We start from the raw sequence: 13,908 nt of genomic DNA, 5'->3' as shown, positions 1-13,908 counted from the left end.
GAATAAATATCCAAAAATGTTGGTCAATGTTGCACAGAACTGAGCTAATAAAAAACACTGTCCTTTTAAAGATTCTGGAGCCTTGTGAATCTTCTCTGCCCAAATCCCCAACCAACAGAAATGTCTTTGATCATTGTGAATAGATGCAATAAAAGTTGATGCAACAAAAGTTTTAAAAATCACACGGTTATGGAGGCTATCTTTATACTAAATTAAAACTTTATTGAATAAAGAACACTCTTCAGAACACATGATCTGATGGCCTAGGTCTGCATTACATGCAATGAAGCTGAACATGACAGTAGTTTAACATGGAATGTCAAACAAATTAGTATTTCTCACTGTACAAAATCGTTTATGTTGTTGACATGCAAGAAGAAAAGTATGACACTCTGCATTTTCACTAATCATCTGTGATGAGTTCTAAAAAGGCATCTGAAGAAACTGGTAGATTTCCTTCGGATATATTTCAAATAAATTAGTTACATGTGTACTACTGAAATCTCTTTCAACCTCTCTTGCATTCCATATAAAATCTTAGTGCAAACATCAAAGTTGCTGGTTACTCCAAAAGACTGTCAAACTTCAAATACAAGTTCTGAATTAATGTATATTACGTTGAACAAAACCAAGAATACCAGTTACTGTAAAATTCATTTAGGCACACTTAATAGCCCACTCTAAGCATTTCTTCTAAGTCTCTCACATTAATTACTAAAGCCTGTTTACAGTACTAAAATTCTATCATTCAAGCATCAATGATTATATTTCAGAAAAAGAAAAATCATTCATTTCTGCAATAGCATTACTGCTATATTCTAAAAAAAAAAAAAGAAAAAAGAAGAAAGGAAAAAAAAGAGAATCATAATTAATAACCCCAGTATCCATAATAGGATACCTGGGGAAAAAATATTTTAGGGAAAAAAAAATGTGCTTTACTTGCACAGCAGGAATTCTATAATGTAAACACCATATTGGCCCACACCACAAAATCCATGAGGAAGGTTCAAATTTGAACACCATGTGTGCATTATTTTCAAATCTGTGTTTGTGAATATATACTGCATCTGTTTGTACCAATACATGACAAATAAAACACACTCTTCCACACACATACACATACAAGTGATTGTTAAATATTGAGCATGGCTTTCTTCCCTGACTCTAACTCACAAAACGTTAAGTGACATCCCAACTGTTTTAAAAGGTTTACGGAAATCACTAAATGAATGTGAATAGTAGTTGAGGAATGATGCAAGGTGATGGTAATAATATCTGCAAGTGGATGTAAAAAAGAATGTAAATGTGAATGGCCGAGATGTGCAAACGCATGGAAAGTCTTCTGTGGGCCTTGTCTGAACTTTTAAACTGATACCAAGAATAAAAAGTATCGTAGCACACGAGTCCATTGACACCTGGAGGGTCAGGCTGAAAAAGCTTACCTTCAAAGTGCAAATTTTAACAATGGAATGTTCTTGCAGGGACATAAGGACAATCCTCTGTCTTTTTCTTGATAAAGAGAAATAAGATGTTCAGGAATTACTTTCTCCTGGCCAAAGTTATTTCAGTTTCTTGGTAAAACAAAAAAATATCTAGTCAAAAACATCACCCACTCTTTCACATACACAGAACTATTCTTGGGGGGGGGTGTGGGGAAAAGCCCTCACCTATGGATAGCCTAATGCATCTTTTATTTAGAACTTAGGTTCTCTGAATCAACTACATTAAATACCAACATGTACCTCCCTCAGCTCCCCCCTCTCCACCCACCTTCCTATCCCTAACACCCCCAAGGAACCAGGTATTCTAATGTATTTGTTTTCTAAGCCTCGTGACAAGGCTGTTGAGTACCACCTCCACTGGAACTAAGCAAACACCTAAGGTGCACTTTCTATAGCACCTTTTTCTTCTCCACATTGAGTGGAATCTTGATGCTCTCAAGCCTGGATCTAGATCTCCAGGTCATCAGGCCGAGGTCGGCTGCTGGCGCGACTGCTGGCTCTGCTGGAAGGTCGCTGGTCCACAATGGCTAGAGGCTGTAGTTCGTGGCCAGCATCGAGTTTTTTAGCATTCTGGTTGTCATCAGGGAAATCAAAAGGCTGTGCGTGGGAGTTGGAGATGGTGCTTCCTGCCTGCCCCATTCGATTTTGTTCTGCACTGTAATTAGCCCAGTTTTGCTCACTCGCTTGTTTGTTGTAATTGCGGCAGGAAGAATTGTTTCTGTCTCCGGTAACCAGCTTGTACCCAGGAGGGGACATGGGTGAGAGGGGAGCTGTTGGTGAGGAGCAGCCATTGAAATAAGCATATTTTGGAGATCCACAGTCTTTGGATGGGCTCAGTGGGCCAGTGGTAGCATGGTAAGGATCGCTCTTTCCCTTTACACGATCCTTAACACCCTTGAAGAAGACATAGAAGAGTTCAATGATGTTCAAGGCAAGAGACACCAAGGACACCACCAGCATGAAGATGATGAAGATGGTTTTCTCCGTGGGACGGGAGAGGAAGCAGTCCACCTGATGCGGGCAGGGATCTCTTTTGCAAGTGTAAACAGCACTCAGGCTGAATCCATAGATGTACCACTGGATGAGCAGGAAGGCCACTTCGAAGACAGACTTGAAGAGGATGCTGATGATGTAGGTTCGCAGCAAGCCCCCCCGCATCTTCACCTTGCCGTGCTCTTCAATGCCATACTTGAACTTCTTGATTTCAATCTGCTTCAAGTGCATGTCCACGTTGGCACCATCGGTTTGGGCAACTTTGAGTTCCTCCTCCTTCTTATTCAGTTTCTCTTCCTTTCGCATCACATAGAACACATGTGCCAGGTACAAGAGTGTGGGAACAGATACAAATATGATCTGCAGGACCCAGAAACGCACATGAGAGATTGGGAAGGATTTGTCATAGCAGACGTTTTCACAACCAGGCTGTTGAGTGTTACAGCGAAAGGCTGACTGCTCATCACCCCAGGCTGACTCAACCGCTGTCCCCAGAAGCAGGATTCTGAAAATGAAAAGGACAGACAGCCACACCTTCCCTCCAGCGGTGGAATAGGCTTGAACCTTGTCAAGGAGTTTGCCTAAGGCACTCCAGTCACCCATGTTGTCTGGGCACCGCCTGAAAAGAAACAAAAAGATGACTAAATGATCGCAGACTACAAATCATTAGTTCGACATGTAGTTTCCTTCAGCCAACAGTCAAAATATTGCAAAAAGGTCTCACCTCTTTCTAGCACTCTTCCAAAAACTCAAAAAACAAAACAAACAAACAAACAGAAACAGCACAAGTGCAAACTCTTCCACTTTCCCCTGAAAAGAGGTCTTAAATTTTCTTGAGACGTGCTAAATCTTAGAAACAACAGAGCCCATGTGCCAAGTAAATTGCAATCTTAACCTTGCGAAGATGTATTACTTGCTCAGCCACTGCCTTGCCATGTGACTTGAGAAGCTGCCTGTGCTAAGTGCCTCTGCTTATTTTAGCCATCTGACAAATGAGGACAGCTCTTGCCTGGTAGGCCTGTGTCTGCCTGCACGCCTGAGCAAAATGCTGATGTGAGGTCTTCAAAAAGCATGGGTACCTAAGAATCGAGGTAAGAACACCCGTACCCATGCACAGGCACGCTGCACGCAACCTGTTTTCAAACCTCAATCCCAGTACACATAACACTTTATTCCTAATTGTACCCTGAAATAGTTCTCCTTGGTATTTCAAGTGTAATTTGTGCATACTCTGTATTGTGGTCATTTATACTTCTGTTTCTTCTTAAGCAGTGACTTATGTGGTTCACAAGTCTGTCTTCTGCCTGGAGGAAAATATGGTACTGAAACACACCACTTTAACACAATGTATAACTAGATGCAGGAATCTACTTTCAAAAACAAAGGCTGAGGGCACATCACATTTCATGGAAGAGTATAGTTGGCTTCAATACTAATTATAGCCTGAGAAATACAAACATCACTTTAAGGGGTTATCTCTAGCAAAAAATGATTAACTTTTATCTTTTGATTGCTGTCCACCTTCAAGTTCCTTTACTGGGCTGTGGGCCCTCAGTTTACACACTCATTTAACTCCCCATCGATACCTAGATATCTTAAGCCTAGGACTTCCCCATTATTGGGGATGAGAAATAGCCTCAAGTCTGTAGAGATGACAAGAATCCCAAAAGTTATTTATCTAGCTCAATTTATACTTCTAATTGCCAACAGTCCATTTAACTGATGAAAATTGAAGTCGTAAGTGTATAGGCAATATTCAGCTATCAGTAAAGCCGGAAAAAAATTTTCAGTCCCAAGACCAAGGCTTCCCAATGCATAACGTTGGTCTTAAAACTACAGTAAATCTGGGTTAAAGCTAGAAATGTTTCCATATTTTGATAATATACAATCTTAGCAGGGGCTGAAATCTAGGAAGAAGTAAGTAACATTACCATTACATGGGTTGGTCAGAGAGAATTTAGTCTAATTTTCAGCAGAGAGTAATTGGAGGATTCAGAACAGGATGAAGTAGTCAAAGATTATTTGGTAAATTAAAAGCAAGCAAAGCAAAGACTTTCCAGGAGCTTGGTCATGAATTTTAAACAGTGTAACTACAAGTAGGATTACATAGGCTTCTTAGAAATAAGTTCATTGTCTGAATTTAAAGAACTTTCTCATCTGGTATTGAACTGTGAGCCATCTTCTCCTAGTAGGAAGTAAATGAAATCCAGAATTTTCTTCCCTTCCAAGCAGTATTACATTTCTGTCTAATGCCTGTACCTCCTGGCTACAGAGGCCAGAACAAAATGAATTGGAACCCTGGCCTGGGATTTCCTGGATGGAACAAAGAAGAGATGGCTGTTCTATGAACTGAAACTGCACCAGCCATCAAAATTAGCAGTCAGTGGGTATCTGTGATCACAGCCCAGAGACAGGGCCAAAGACTGCAGGGGGTAAGAGTGGGAGGCGGGTGGGCAGGGAAATCACGCCTCCCAGGGGTCATAAAAAAGGGAGTGTCCCCTCTAGGAAAGGGTATTTTACATTGTGAAGTGACACATTAGACAGTGAAATTGATGTTATGGAAAGAGCAGTCAAACAAGAACAAAGGCTTGTAGGGTTGACGAAGAGTTAAACAGCCAGGGGAAGCCTGAAGTGAGAGGGAGTAATTTAGCTTTGATGGATAGTTTGATGGTGAGAGAATGTGAAAGATTAAAAAAAAAACAAAAAACCTACAATTTAGCAGAAAATACTACACTGGGAATGCAGTACAGTCCACGAGGGTCAAACAAACATAACAGAACTTTTGGAGTTATATCAGTAGATAGTTTGCTATGTGATGATGTGTAAATTGGCCCTAATTCTGTTCGTAGAGAATACAATATTTTGCCAGTGTCATCTGCTTTTGCTCAATACTCCAATTGTGGGGGGTGGGAGGGTGGACGAAGAACAAAAACAAGCAAGTAAAAAATGATAAACTGCACACATCTCATCACATGCATGAAATGACTGAGCTTAAGAAAAACTTAACATGTTTCAGGCACACAGAGAAGTTGTCAGTTTGGTCAGTGTTTCAATGTTAATCAAAGTAAAATATAATTATGTAGATGCTTGTGGCAATTAATTACTAAGTTTCTTTACATTCTATGAGAAAATAAAAACTGACTTTCTTGTAATCCCGAGATTCCACAGAAATACCCTATAGTGCCATAGTATGTGAATTGGGTCACTGGGCAGTTCTCTGGGTATTAGTTCTTTATTAATATACCAGTGACTTAATTGCAAACTTGTCTTTTAAGCACCCACCCAACTGTCATTTGCATTAATGAGTTAGGCTCTTTCATCTGAATAAGATGAATAACCCAATTGGACACTCAGTATCCTGTAACGTGTAGATATCTGGCATTAGCACTGTCATAAATCCCATCAGATAATGCTTAATGTGATGGCTTGTAATGATTGTGATTCTCAAGGAGAGGTAACAAAAACAGTTACCCTTTTTGGTAGCCATTCACTTTGTTGTGAACCAAAAGTTCTATTAACTGGTTGCCCCCTCACCCCCATTAATATTTTCATTTTTCTAAGTCATAGTTGAAAAGTTAATGCCTTTTTCTAAGGAGAGGTCATAATTATATGTTTACAGGATCCCTCGTGTTGATTTACGAACTATGTACCTCATTCATGCTCACCAGTATGAGGCAGGTATATTTCTTGTGATACATGAGAAAATCATGGCAGTTCAGAATATATCCTATATATTCATGCCCTCACCTCTAGGTTCCCAACATGGAACTTTGTATGTAGATTAAGGCCCATGTTAAGGAGTTGTGCAAAGATCTTATTAGGAGTAAATGCTTGACAGCAGCTGGACCGTACTTCTTGTGTCCTCTGTTGGGTCACATTTTCCACTGTTCTTCTTAGCCCTCTAGACTAGAGGCCAAAAACCACAGGCACCCCAAGTGTGACCTGTCCAAGGACCCTCTGGACTCTTTGCAGCGGTTCCTGAATAGCATCACAATCACTTGGCAGCATTTGTTAAAAACATACATTCCTGGCACTCACAAGTTTGGAAGAATACGATGAGGTGGGGATGGCTGGGAAATCACTTTTCTGTTGTCTTTTTTCTTTTTTTAAACAAATGAACCAGGTGATTCTAAGGTAAGGCTTCAGGCCAACAGGCAAACAATGGTTTCTGGACATTTTTGGTGCTCTCTCATTCAAAAGATTTAGAAGTGGGGACATGTCAGGAGAGCAGAAAGGGACAGGGTGTCTAAAAAGGCCGAGGGGAGGGGAGGTGTCAGTGTGAGGGGCAGAGGCTCTCTGGGCACTTGAGAACTGAGCTCACCCTCCACTGCACAGCACTCTGTCCTCCACCTCCATTTGCTGCTCCCCAAGAGCACAAGGACTCCAACACTTTTTATTCAAAATGAAAAGAAACCTCCCATTTTAAATTACTTCTGACTGCCCCTTTTCCAGAGCCTTACAGACAGATCACCAGGCCAAAGCTGCAGTCAAGTCACTGTGTCATTAATGTTCTAATAATTAGACGAATTACAGAATATTTTACTTCCCATTTGAAAGATTCTTCCAAGAAGAGACGCTGTAATGAGTTGAAAGTGGGGAATTAAAATAAAATAAAGGTAAGTAGGGTTGTTTCGTGATAAAATTATTTAATGGATTTTTTTGAGGGGTGGGGAAGGGAAGTGCCATGTGTGTGTTTCTAATATCCTAAAGCCAAAAAACTGTAAGCTCCAAAACTGAACTGTAAATCCTCCTAATGTTTTTCTTTAATTTGTATAAGAACCCCTCTCCCTTGCAGTAAATGTCTTCGAGCGGGCCCCGTTGTGGCCATTCCTCTACAGTTACAACAGCCAGGTGCTCTTTCAGTCATTTTCATCCCCACTCATAATGAACACAACCTGTACTCAGTCCAACAGCAAATGCTCTAGGTTCCATTTTCCCCCCAAAACAGACTGAGAGTCTCACCATCACCCCTGCTCTCGGCCCAGTCTCAGCCGTCATCACCTCTTATCAGGTTTCACGTTAAGAGCCTGGTTACCCTGCGTGCCAGTCTACTCTCCTCCAACAGTCAATCTGGAAAAAACTAAAACTCTGATCTGCCGTGATCAGCTCCATTCCCTCCCGGGGCTCGCTCTGGTCTCACCTCATCAGCCAGCAGCATTCCAGACCTGACACTTGCTATTCCCCTTGCCCTGTTGGTTTTTTAATGGCCCTTAGTTCTACTTGACATATATTTACCTGTTTATGACTTGTCTGCTTCTGTGACAAGCATTTATCACTATCTGCTTTCCTCAACTAGACTGCAAGCTCCATGAGGGGGTTTCTTTTGTCCACTGTTTTATCCCCAATGCTTAAAGGAGACATTGAATAACTATCTACTGAATGAATTAAATCAGAAAAGGCCCCAGGTCTCACCAGTTTTGTTTACTCTCTCCTTGGGATTCTCTTAATTGTAGTTATACCCCAAACTTCCGAAGTTTCAAATTAATTGAAAAGGGATTTTCACAGTAAAAAAAAAAAAAAAAAAAAAATTATCCTTCTCTCTCTACATAGTCAGCATCTCATTATACAGACTATTAAATTTTTAAGTGATAACTGCTCAAGAAGGGAACAGCATGTTTTAAATGATTCCTGAGCAGGCAATATGATCGAATTAAGAAAAGTCTCCTTAACAAATTCTTGAATTTACTAGACAAGGTTGTAGGGACGGGGGTTCTTGCAGAGCAGCATCAGGTATCATAAGATGTGTACTCAGTTTCACTATTGTGCTGTTTTATGGGTTAATATTTTAAAACAACAACAACAAAATCCTTGTGTTGTCCTGTTCCAATTCTGCAGTATTCTAATTCTGACTGTACTACACAGTTCACTTGTCGCTGAGAGTAAATAACACCATGGTGCCTTGCAATGGAAGAAATAGTCTGTGAAAACTTGTGTTTATTTCAAGAATGATAAATCTTGGGGGTAAGACTGGGGCTCTGAAGGTGAAAAGCAATAACTGATATCAATCTTGGTTAATATAATTTTTATGTAGTGTGAGTTTATGTAGGCAGTTAAGTGGTTTGAATCAGGTACCATGGAAAATGTATATTTCCTGTTCATTAGAAGACTGCTTTCTTGTACCTGGGTAGTCAGCCTAACTCTGTAGTGTATCAAACCTATTCCATGTAAACATTTTATTCTGTTTAAAATTCTGCCTCGTAGCTCCCTGATTAGCCTTAGATTCCCCTTAAAGAATGATACTGCTACATTTCAGCAGGTATTTGATGGGTGGCATTGATTTTGCAGAGGGGGGAAACACACTAACAAGCCTTTCTCTCCTCAGACTCTCACCCTTTTTCATCACATAGTCAACCTACATCAGCCTCCACAGAACAATGAGATAAGATGGGAGTTGAGGAGTGAGGGACTCCATTCAAAGAGAAGATGACGCCTACCAAACACACAATCCCCTCCTTGGTTGAACAGCTGCCACTCAACTCCGCTACTAACAGAAGTTTCTCATGGTCATTTTAGGGGTGCTCGAGGAAAGAGCCTACATCAGAGCTGCAGGCTAAAAGCCGAGTTCTTTGATGGTGGTGATGGACTTGGAAAATGTTATTCCTATCAGTTATTGGCGCTTCCCCCAAATCTCACCTCCGAGTTGACTTTTTAGTGAACGGCCCAGTGATGCTGTTGACATAAACCCATCTTCAGAGCCCTCACAAGTGTATTAAGACTAGTCTATTTTCCTTAGTGAGTACTGAGTAACTCATGCACACAAGCTCTTAGTAAAAGCTCAGTAAAGTCTAGCTATTGCTCTTTAAATGGTCTTTAGATATATAGCCCACTTATTTTTTAATTTTGGCATCCTTTCTTTAGCAAAACAGCAAGTAAGAAATGACTAACAATTTCCTAATGCTAAGTTTTCAAGATGGTCTTGTAATGAGTACAATAGTGCTCTTTTAGCAACCTCACAGAGATCTATGAGAAGGAGGAATTTACCTTTTATCAATTAATAGGGAGACAAGACCATGAAAGGGTCTGCTTGTCTCTGTGTTTCTCTTTGGAGCCATCTCCTCTAAATCATGAAAAAATATCATAGCCTATGGAATGTATCTGCTTCACAGAAATTGCTAAAAATCACTCCTTTTCCTCTATTACTGTGAATTTTAAACATCCAGTAAAACACATTTTTAAGAAATTATTTAGAAATCTAGGAAAATCTGGACATGAAGTTTATAGAAAATATTAAGAAATTTTTGAGGAAATATATATCTATGTATGTATTGTATGTATATGTATATATATATATATATATAAATGGCTTACCATGGTTTATGTTTTAATTTGGCAAAACACAGTGTGTATATACATACATAGCCAAATGGTGAATCCAGACAGTCGAAGTGGAGAATATATGTAGTTATCCCAAGGCATGGGGTCGGGGGTGGGGGGGGGCTCCTATGGAGAAACTCGGGGGATTTTTTTAATTTCACTTATCTATATTGAATATTGACATCAATGGTAAACACTAGATAAGAACTTCTCTCCTCAAAGCTGCACTAATGTGTGAGAATACACTTCAACAATCTATTCAAACAACCGAGAATGCTGAAGGGAAGTCAGAGCAGGAAGGGTGGAGTAGAAGGTATTAATCACTGGTGACTTTCCTATCATTCCCTTCCCCCGGGTGTACAGAGAGAGAGGCTCTGAGGCTCACACTAAGCTACACCTCTGGGTATTGTCAGAGAAAGGAAGGAATGCGCTGTATCCTGAGTTTTTCATCCTTCTCTATGCAGGAATGGAAAACATCTAAGTAACAAAACAACTCTCAATATCTGAAAACACGCCCTTTTAGATGCTTGCTTGGAAGTGTGTTTCCCAGGGAGGGTCAGCAATGTGGGAATTACTCTGTAAAGGGTGAGGAATTGAGTGGACCTGGCAGCTGTGGTGATAAACTATAAAAGGTAGTAGAAAAATGTGGAATGTGTTTAAACCGTGAAGAGAGTAGGATCAAAGCACTATCATTGCATTTTCCAGGTGAAAGACAGGTGACAACTACACCTTGGCTCTGGGAACTACAGGGCACCACGTACACACTGCTAAGGACAGAACGCATTCCTGCCACTGGTAGAATTTCTGGCCAGTTTGGCCTACTTAGAAGAATTAATTACTTTTCCTCCAAAGTATTTTCTACCTAACTGGCTTATTTCATTCTTGGGGATGTGGTTAATTTAGTGAGATCTCTGTACTATTACACAATTTCAGCAAGCTATGTACAAAACCAAAAGTTAGGCTTCCAAAATTTTTTTTCACAATCTATTCTTCAAATTGCCTGAGGCACTTAAGACAGAGTTCAAGTGTGCCCAATTTTCAGAGGGTGAGATTAAGCATTTTCTCTACTAACTCGTTTGAGAAGCAAAAGAAACCCACATTCAGTAAAGCCATGTCTGTTTTTCCAACAGTTTATACTTCTCCTCTTCCCACCCCCACTTTGTACTCCTGGAGAGAAACACAGGCACGCCCCAGGATGTGGACGAGGTTGGTCCAGGAGAGCTTTTGATAAGGTTTATATCAGAGATGCTCCGTGGACATTTGAATGGCATGGGTGATCCGCTGCTAGGCACTAGATGAGTGAGTTTCCGAATTCAGTACTGATTTGGCTTTGGACGCACGTCTCATTAGTCATTAGCTTTTTACTCATTTCATTACAGGGCTTCCTCCGCGCCCCCTTCCCCACCCCCACATTCCTGGGACGTTTCGAGAACTTTCAGAAGAGTTACAAGTGCCAGTTAGTCACAGTAATTCCCAAGGTACTGAGGTTTCCTTATCAAGGCTTATACAGTAGGATTCAACAAGTTGGGGGGGGGTCACTGCGGTTAGGGAGGAGAGGGAAGGGAAATTAGATTGACAAATTTAATTTAATTAACATTTGCTCTTCTTTTACCCTTTGGCACGCAGCCCCCCTCCCCGGCGCCGCTCTCCGCCTCCGGTTCCTTTCCAGTGGCGGGACTCGGACCTGCGCTCGGTTTGACTTGTAAGGATTTGGGGGAAACATCTCAACAAACCTTTACAAAACCGGGAGATTTGGGCAGCGTAGGAGCCCGGGCGAGCCGGGCGGATGCTAAGATGGCAGGAGGTGCCCCGCGCCCCCGGGTCCCAGGCCCCCATCCTCCTTCCACAAAGCTTTCATTTTTATTTGCTTTTCAGCATTCTCCTTCAAACGCAGGATCACACCAAGAATTTAAACTACTTAGTGGAGTTAGAACAGACAAAAAAACCTTATCGGGTAAGAAAGTGCACGGTTCCATTTCAGGCTAACAATGTGTGTTACCCGTAAGAGCATGTAAGAAAACTGAACCCTTTCATATAACAAATCAGCGTTATCCTTGCCTACTGGCAGCACCCTAGTGGCTCAAACTCAAAAAAGTTGCTCCAGGGCTCTAAACTCTGTTACAGGTTCAGACAAGCGGAAGGTGGCGGCGAGGGGTGGGGGGAGGAGGGACGTGTTAGCTCTAAGGCGCTGTTTTCAGAGACTTCGTTTCATATTCTTTCTAGGAGCCCCGTCTTAGGAGAGCGTTTTGGAAATGCACCCTGTCATACACTCTTTTCTAAACGTCTGTCCTCCCTCTCAATGCTTTGAAAGTAACCACCACCCATTCAAGGGATTTCACCTTCTGAATTGCCAACGTGGTCGACTCAAAGGTGGCTCTCTTGAGGGTCTCAGATCTTTTCAGAGCGATTACTAACACAAAGTAATTCTTTACTGTTGCTTTAAGAACCTCAATATTACAAACTCTGATTTTTATACCTTTTTGTATGCTGGGGGAAATTCTAGGAAAGGACCACGTGGAAGCCAAGCAACCGCAAGGTCTCAACAAAGCACTTTGTTAAGTTTGCTTTGCAAGGATATAAAACATCAATCAAGATTTCCATATGAAAAAGCACAAAGCGTAGAATTCTATAGCAAGCACACTAGGCAAATTTGCACTTTGATTTCTGTGCTGTTGTCAGTCAAACTCTCAGCCTAGGCCCCTACCCCCCAACCCAAAAAAAGTTACAAAGCACTTAAGACTATTACTGATTACCCCAAAAAGCAAAGTTATACTGTAAAATGAAGAACTAAATATCCAGTAAATTAGTTCTTTATTCTAATCAGAAGAGTCTGAATCTTATTTACCTGTTGCGTTATTAAAAGAAAACTTTCTAACAGTCAAAAAATAAATACCGTAAGTTCAATTTCAACTTTAAAACTATAAACACTTTCATCATTCCATTTACAGTAGCACATCAAAGCTAACTCTAACACATTTAAAAACTTTAGAAAAGTTTTACTTGTAGAAAAAGAAACGAATAGGTAAAGTTCTTAAAACTTACTCTTTCTCTTAAAAGAAGTGAAGTAGGCACGCCAAGTTATTGAACTCCTTAGAGGATGAAGTAAAATGAAAAAGCAAGTTCAGGCACTCAGACCTGTCTATTTAAAGTTTAAAAGTCTGCTGCTGTTGGGTACTTTCCTCACTCCTTCCCCCTAATGAAAGAAAAGTGCTGATACCTCGTAAAAGCTTTTTTCTTACTTGGAGCACAGAGCTTTTAAAAGTTTCAAGCCACTGACTCAACAAGGAGGAGGGACTAGGAGGAAGGGGAGGGGATGAGGAAAGGCGGGCGGGAGAGTGGAGAGGAGGCCGGCGAACGTGGACGGATGCGGGGAAGAGGCCAGGAGGAGTAGCCAGGTCCTCGATAAAGTTGTAGTTTAAATGTGCTGACGAGAGAAACGACATAGCATTAGAGACGTGAATGCCACCACTTGTAGTTACTCCTTACAGATAACAGTTGCGGTTTTAGTTAGTGCTTTTTTCACCAAAAGTCCAGGGATAATAAAAAGTTGTATTTTTTATAGTACTACGTGATGGAAGAGAGTATAGCCTGGGCAAACTTGTTTCATACTGGCCAAGGTGTGTGAAGTTAAAGGTGGGTGTGAGTGAGTTATTTGATGAGCTAATTCCTTTCCTCTTAATTTGAATAGGGACAGTTAACAAATGAAATGGTGGAGATGGGAGAAATTTCAGAAATGAACATTTTATAGGTATGTCCATGCCAAAAACCACCCTCCAACCCCTTAACTGCTTTGAACTTTATTCTTTCCTGCAGTTTAGCAAAAACAAATTTATATTTATAACTGTGTATTAGTTATAATACATGTTGACTGGAATCTTGATATCTGACCTCTACTGGATCTCTGGGGAACTCATAATTTATATTATCTCAGACCTGTTCATGCCAACTCACTAAAAATGAAATCTCTTTTGTAATGAAATGTCAGGATACTTTTTAAATGAAATACTTCTATGTTAAGTTGTCAGTAAGTGTGTCCCCACACTGTCAACCTTCCTGGAGACCATCACCCTCTCTCTAAAACTCCCTGGAGAGTTTTTTG

General features: G+C 40.7%; 1 protein-coding gene across 1 annotated transcript; it reads right to left on the bottom strand.

The window, feature by feature from the left end:
* Positions 1 to 201: 201 nt before the first annotated feature.
* Positions 202 to 13,054, bottom strand: GJA1 (gap junction protein alpha 1). The gene is made up of 2 exons (XM_006200105.4): positions 12,852 to 13,054; positions 202 to 3,114 (listed from the first exon to the last, which is right to left on the bottom strand). Exon 2 carries the CDS (start codon positions 3,096 to 3,098, stop codon positions 1,950 to 1,952), a length of 1,149 nt encoding a protein of 382 aa, XP_006200167.1. The 5' UTR covers positions 3,099 to 3,114; positions 12,852 to 13,054; the 3' UTR covers positions 202 to 1,949.
* Positions 13,055 to 13,908: the final 854 nt, after the last annotated feature.

Source organism: Vicugna pacos, chromosome 8, assembly GCF_048564905.1.
Source record: "Vicugna pacos chromosome 8, VicPac4, whole genome shotgun sequence".
Classification (NCBI taxonomy): Eukaryota; Metazoa; Chordata; class Mammalia; order Artiodactyla; family Camelidae; genus Vicugna; species Vicugna pacos.
Note: the sequence above shows the minus strand (reverse complement) of the source record. Positions and strands in the feature narration are given on the sequence as shown.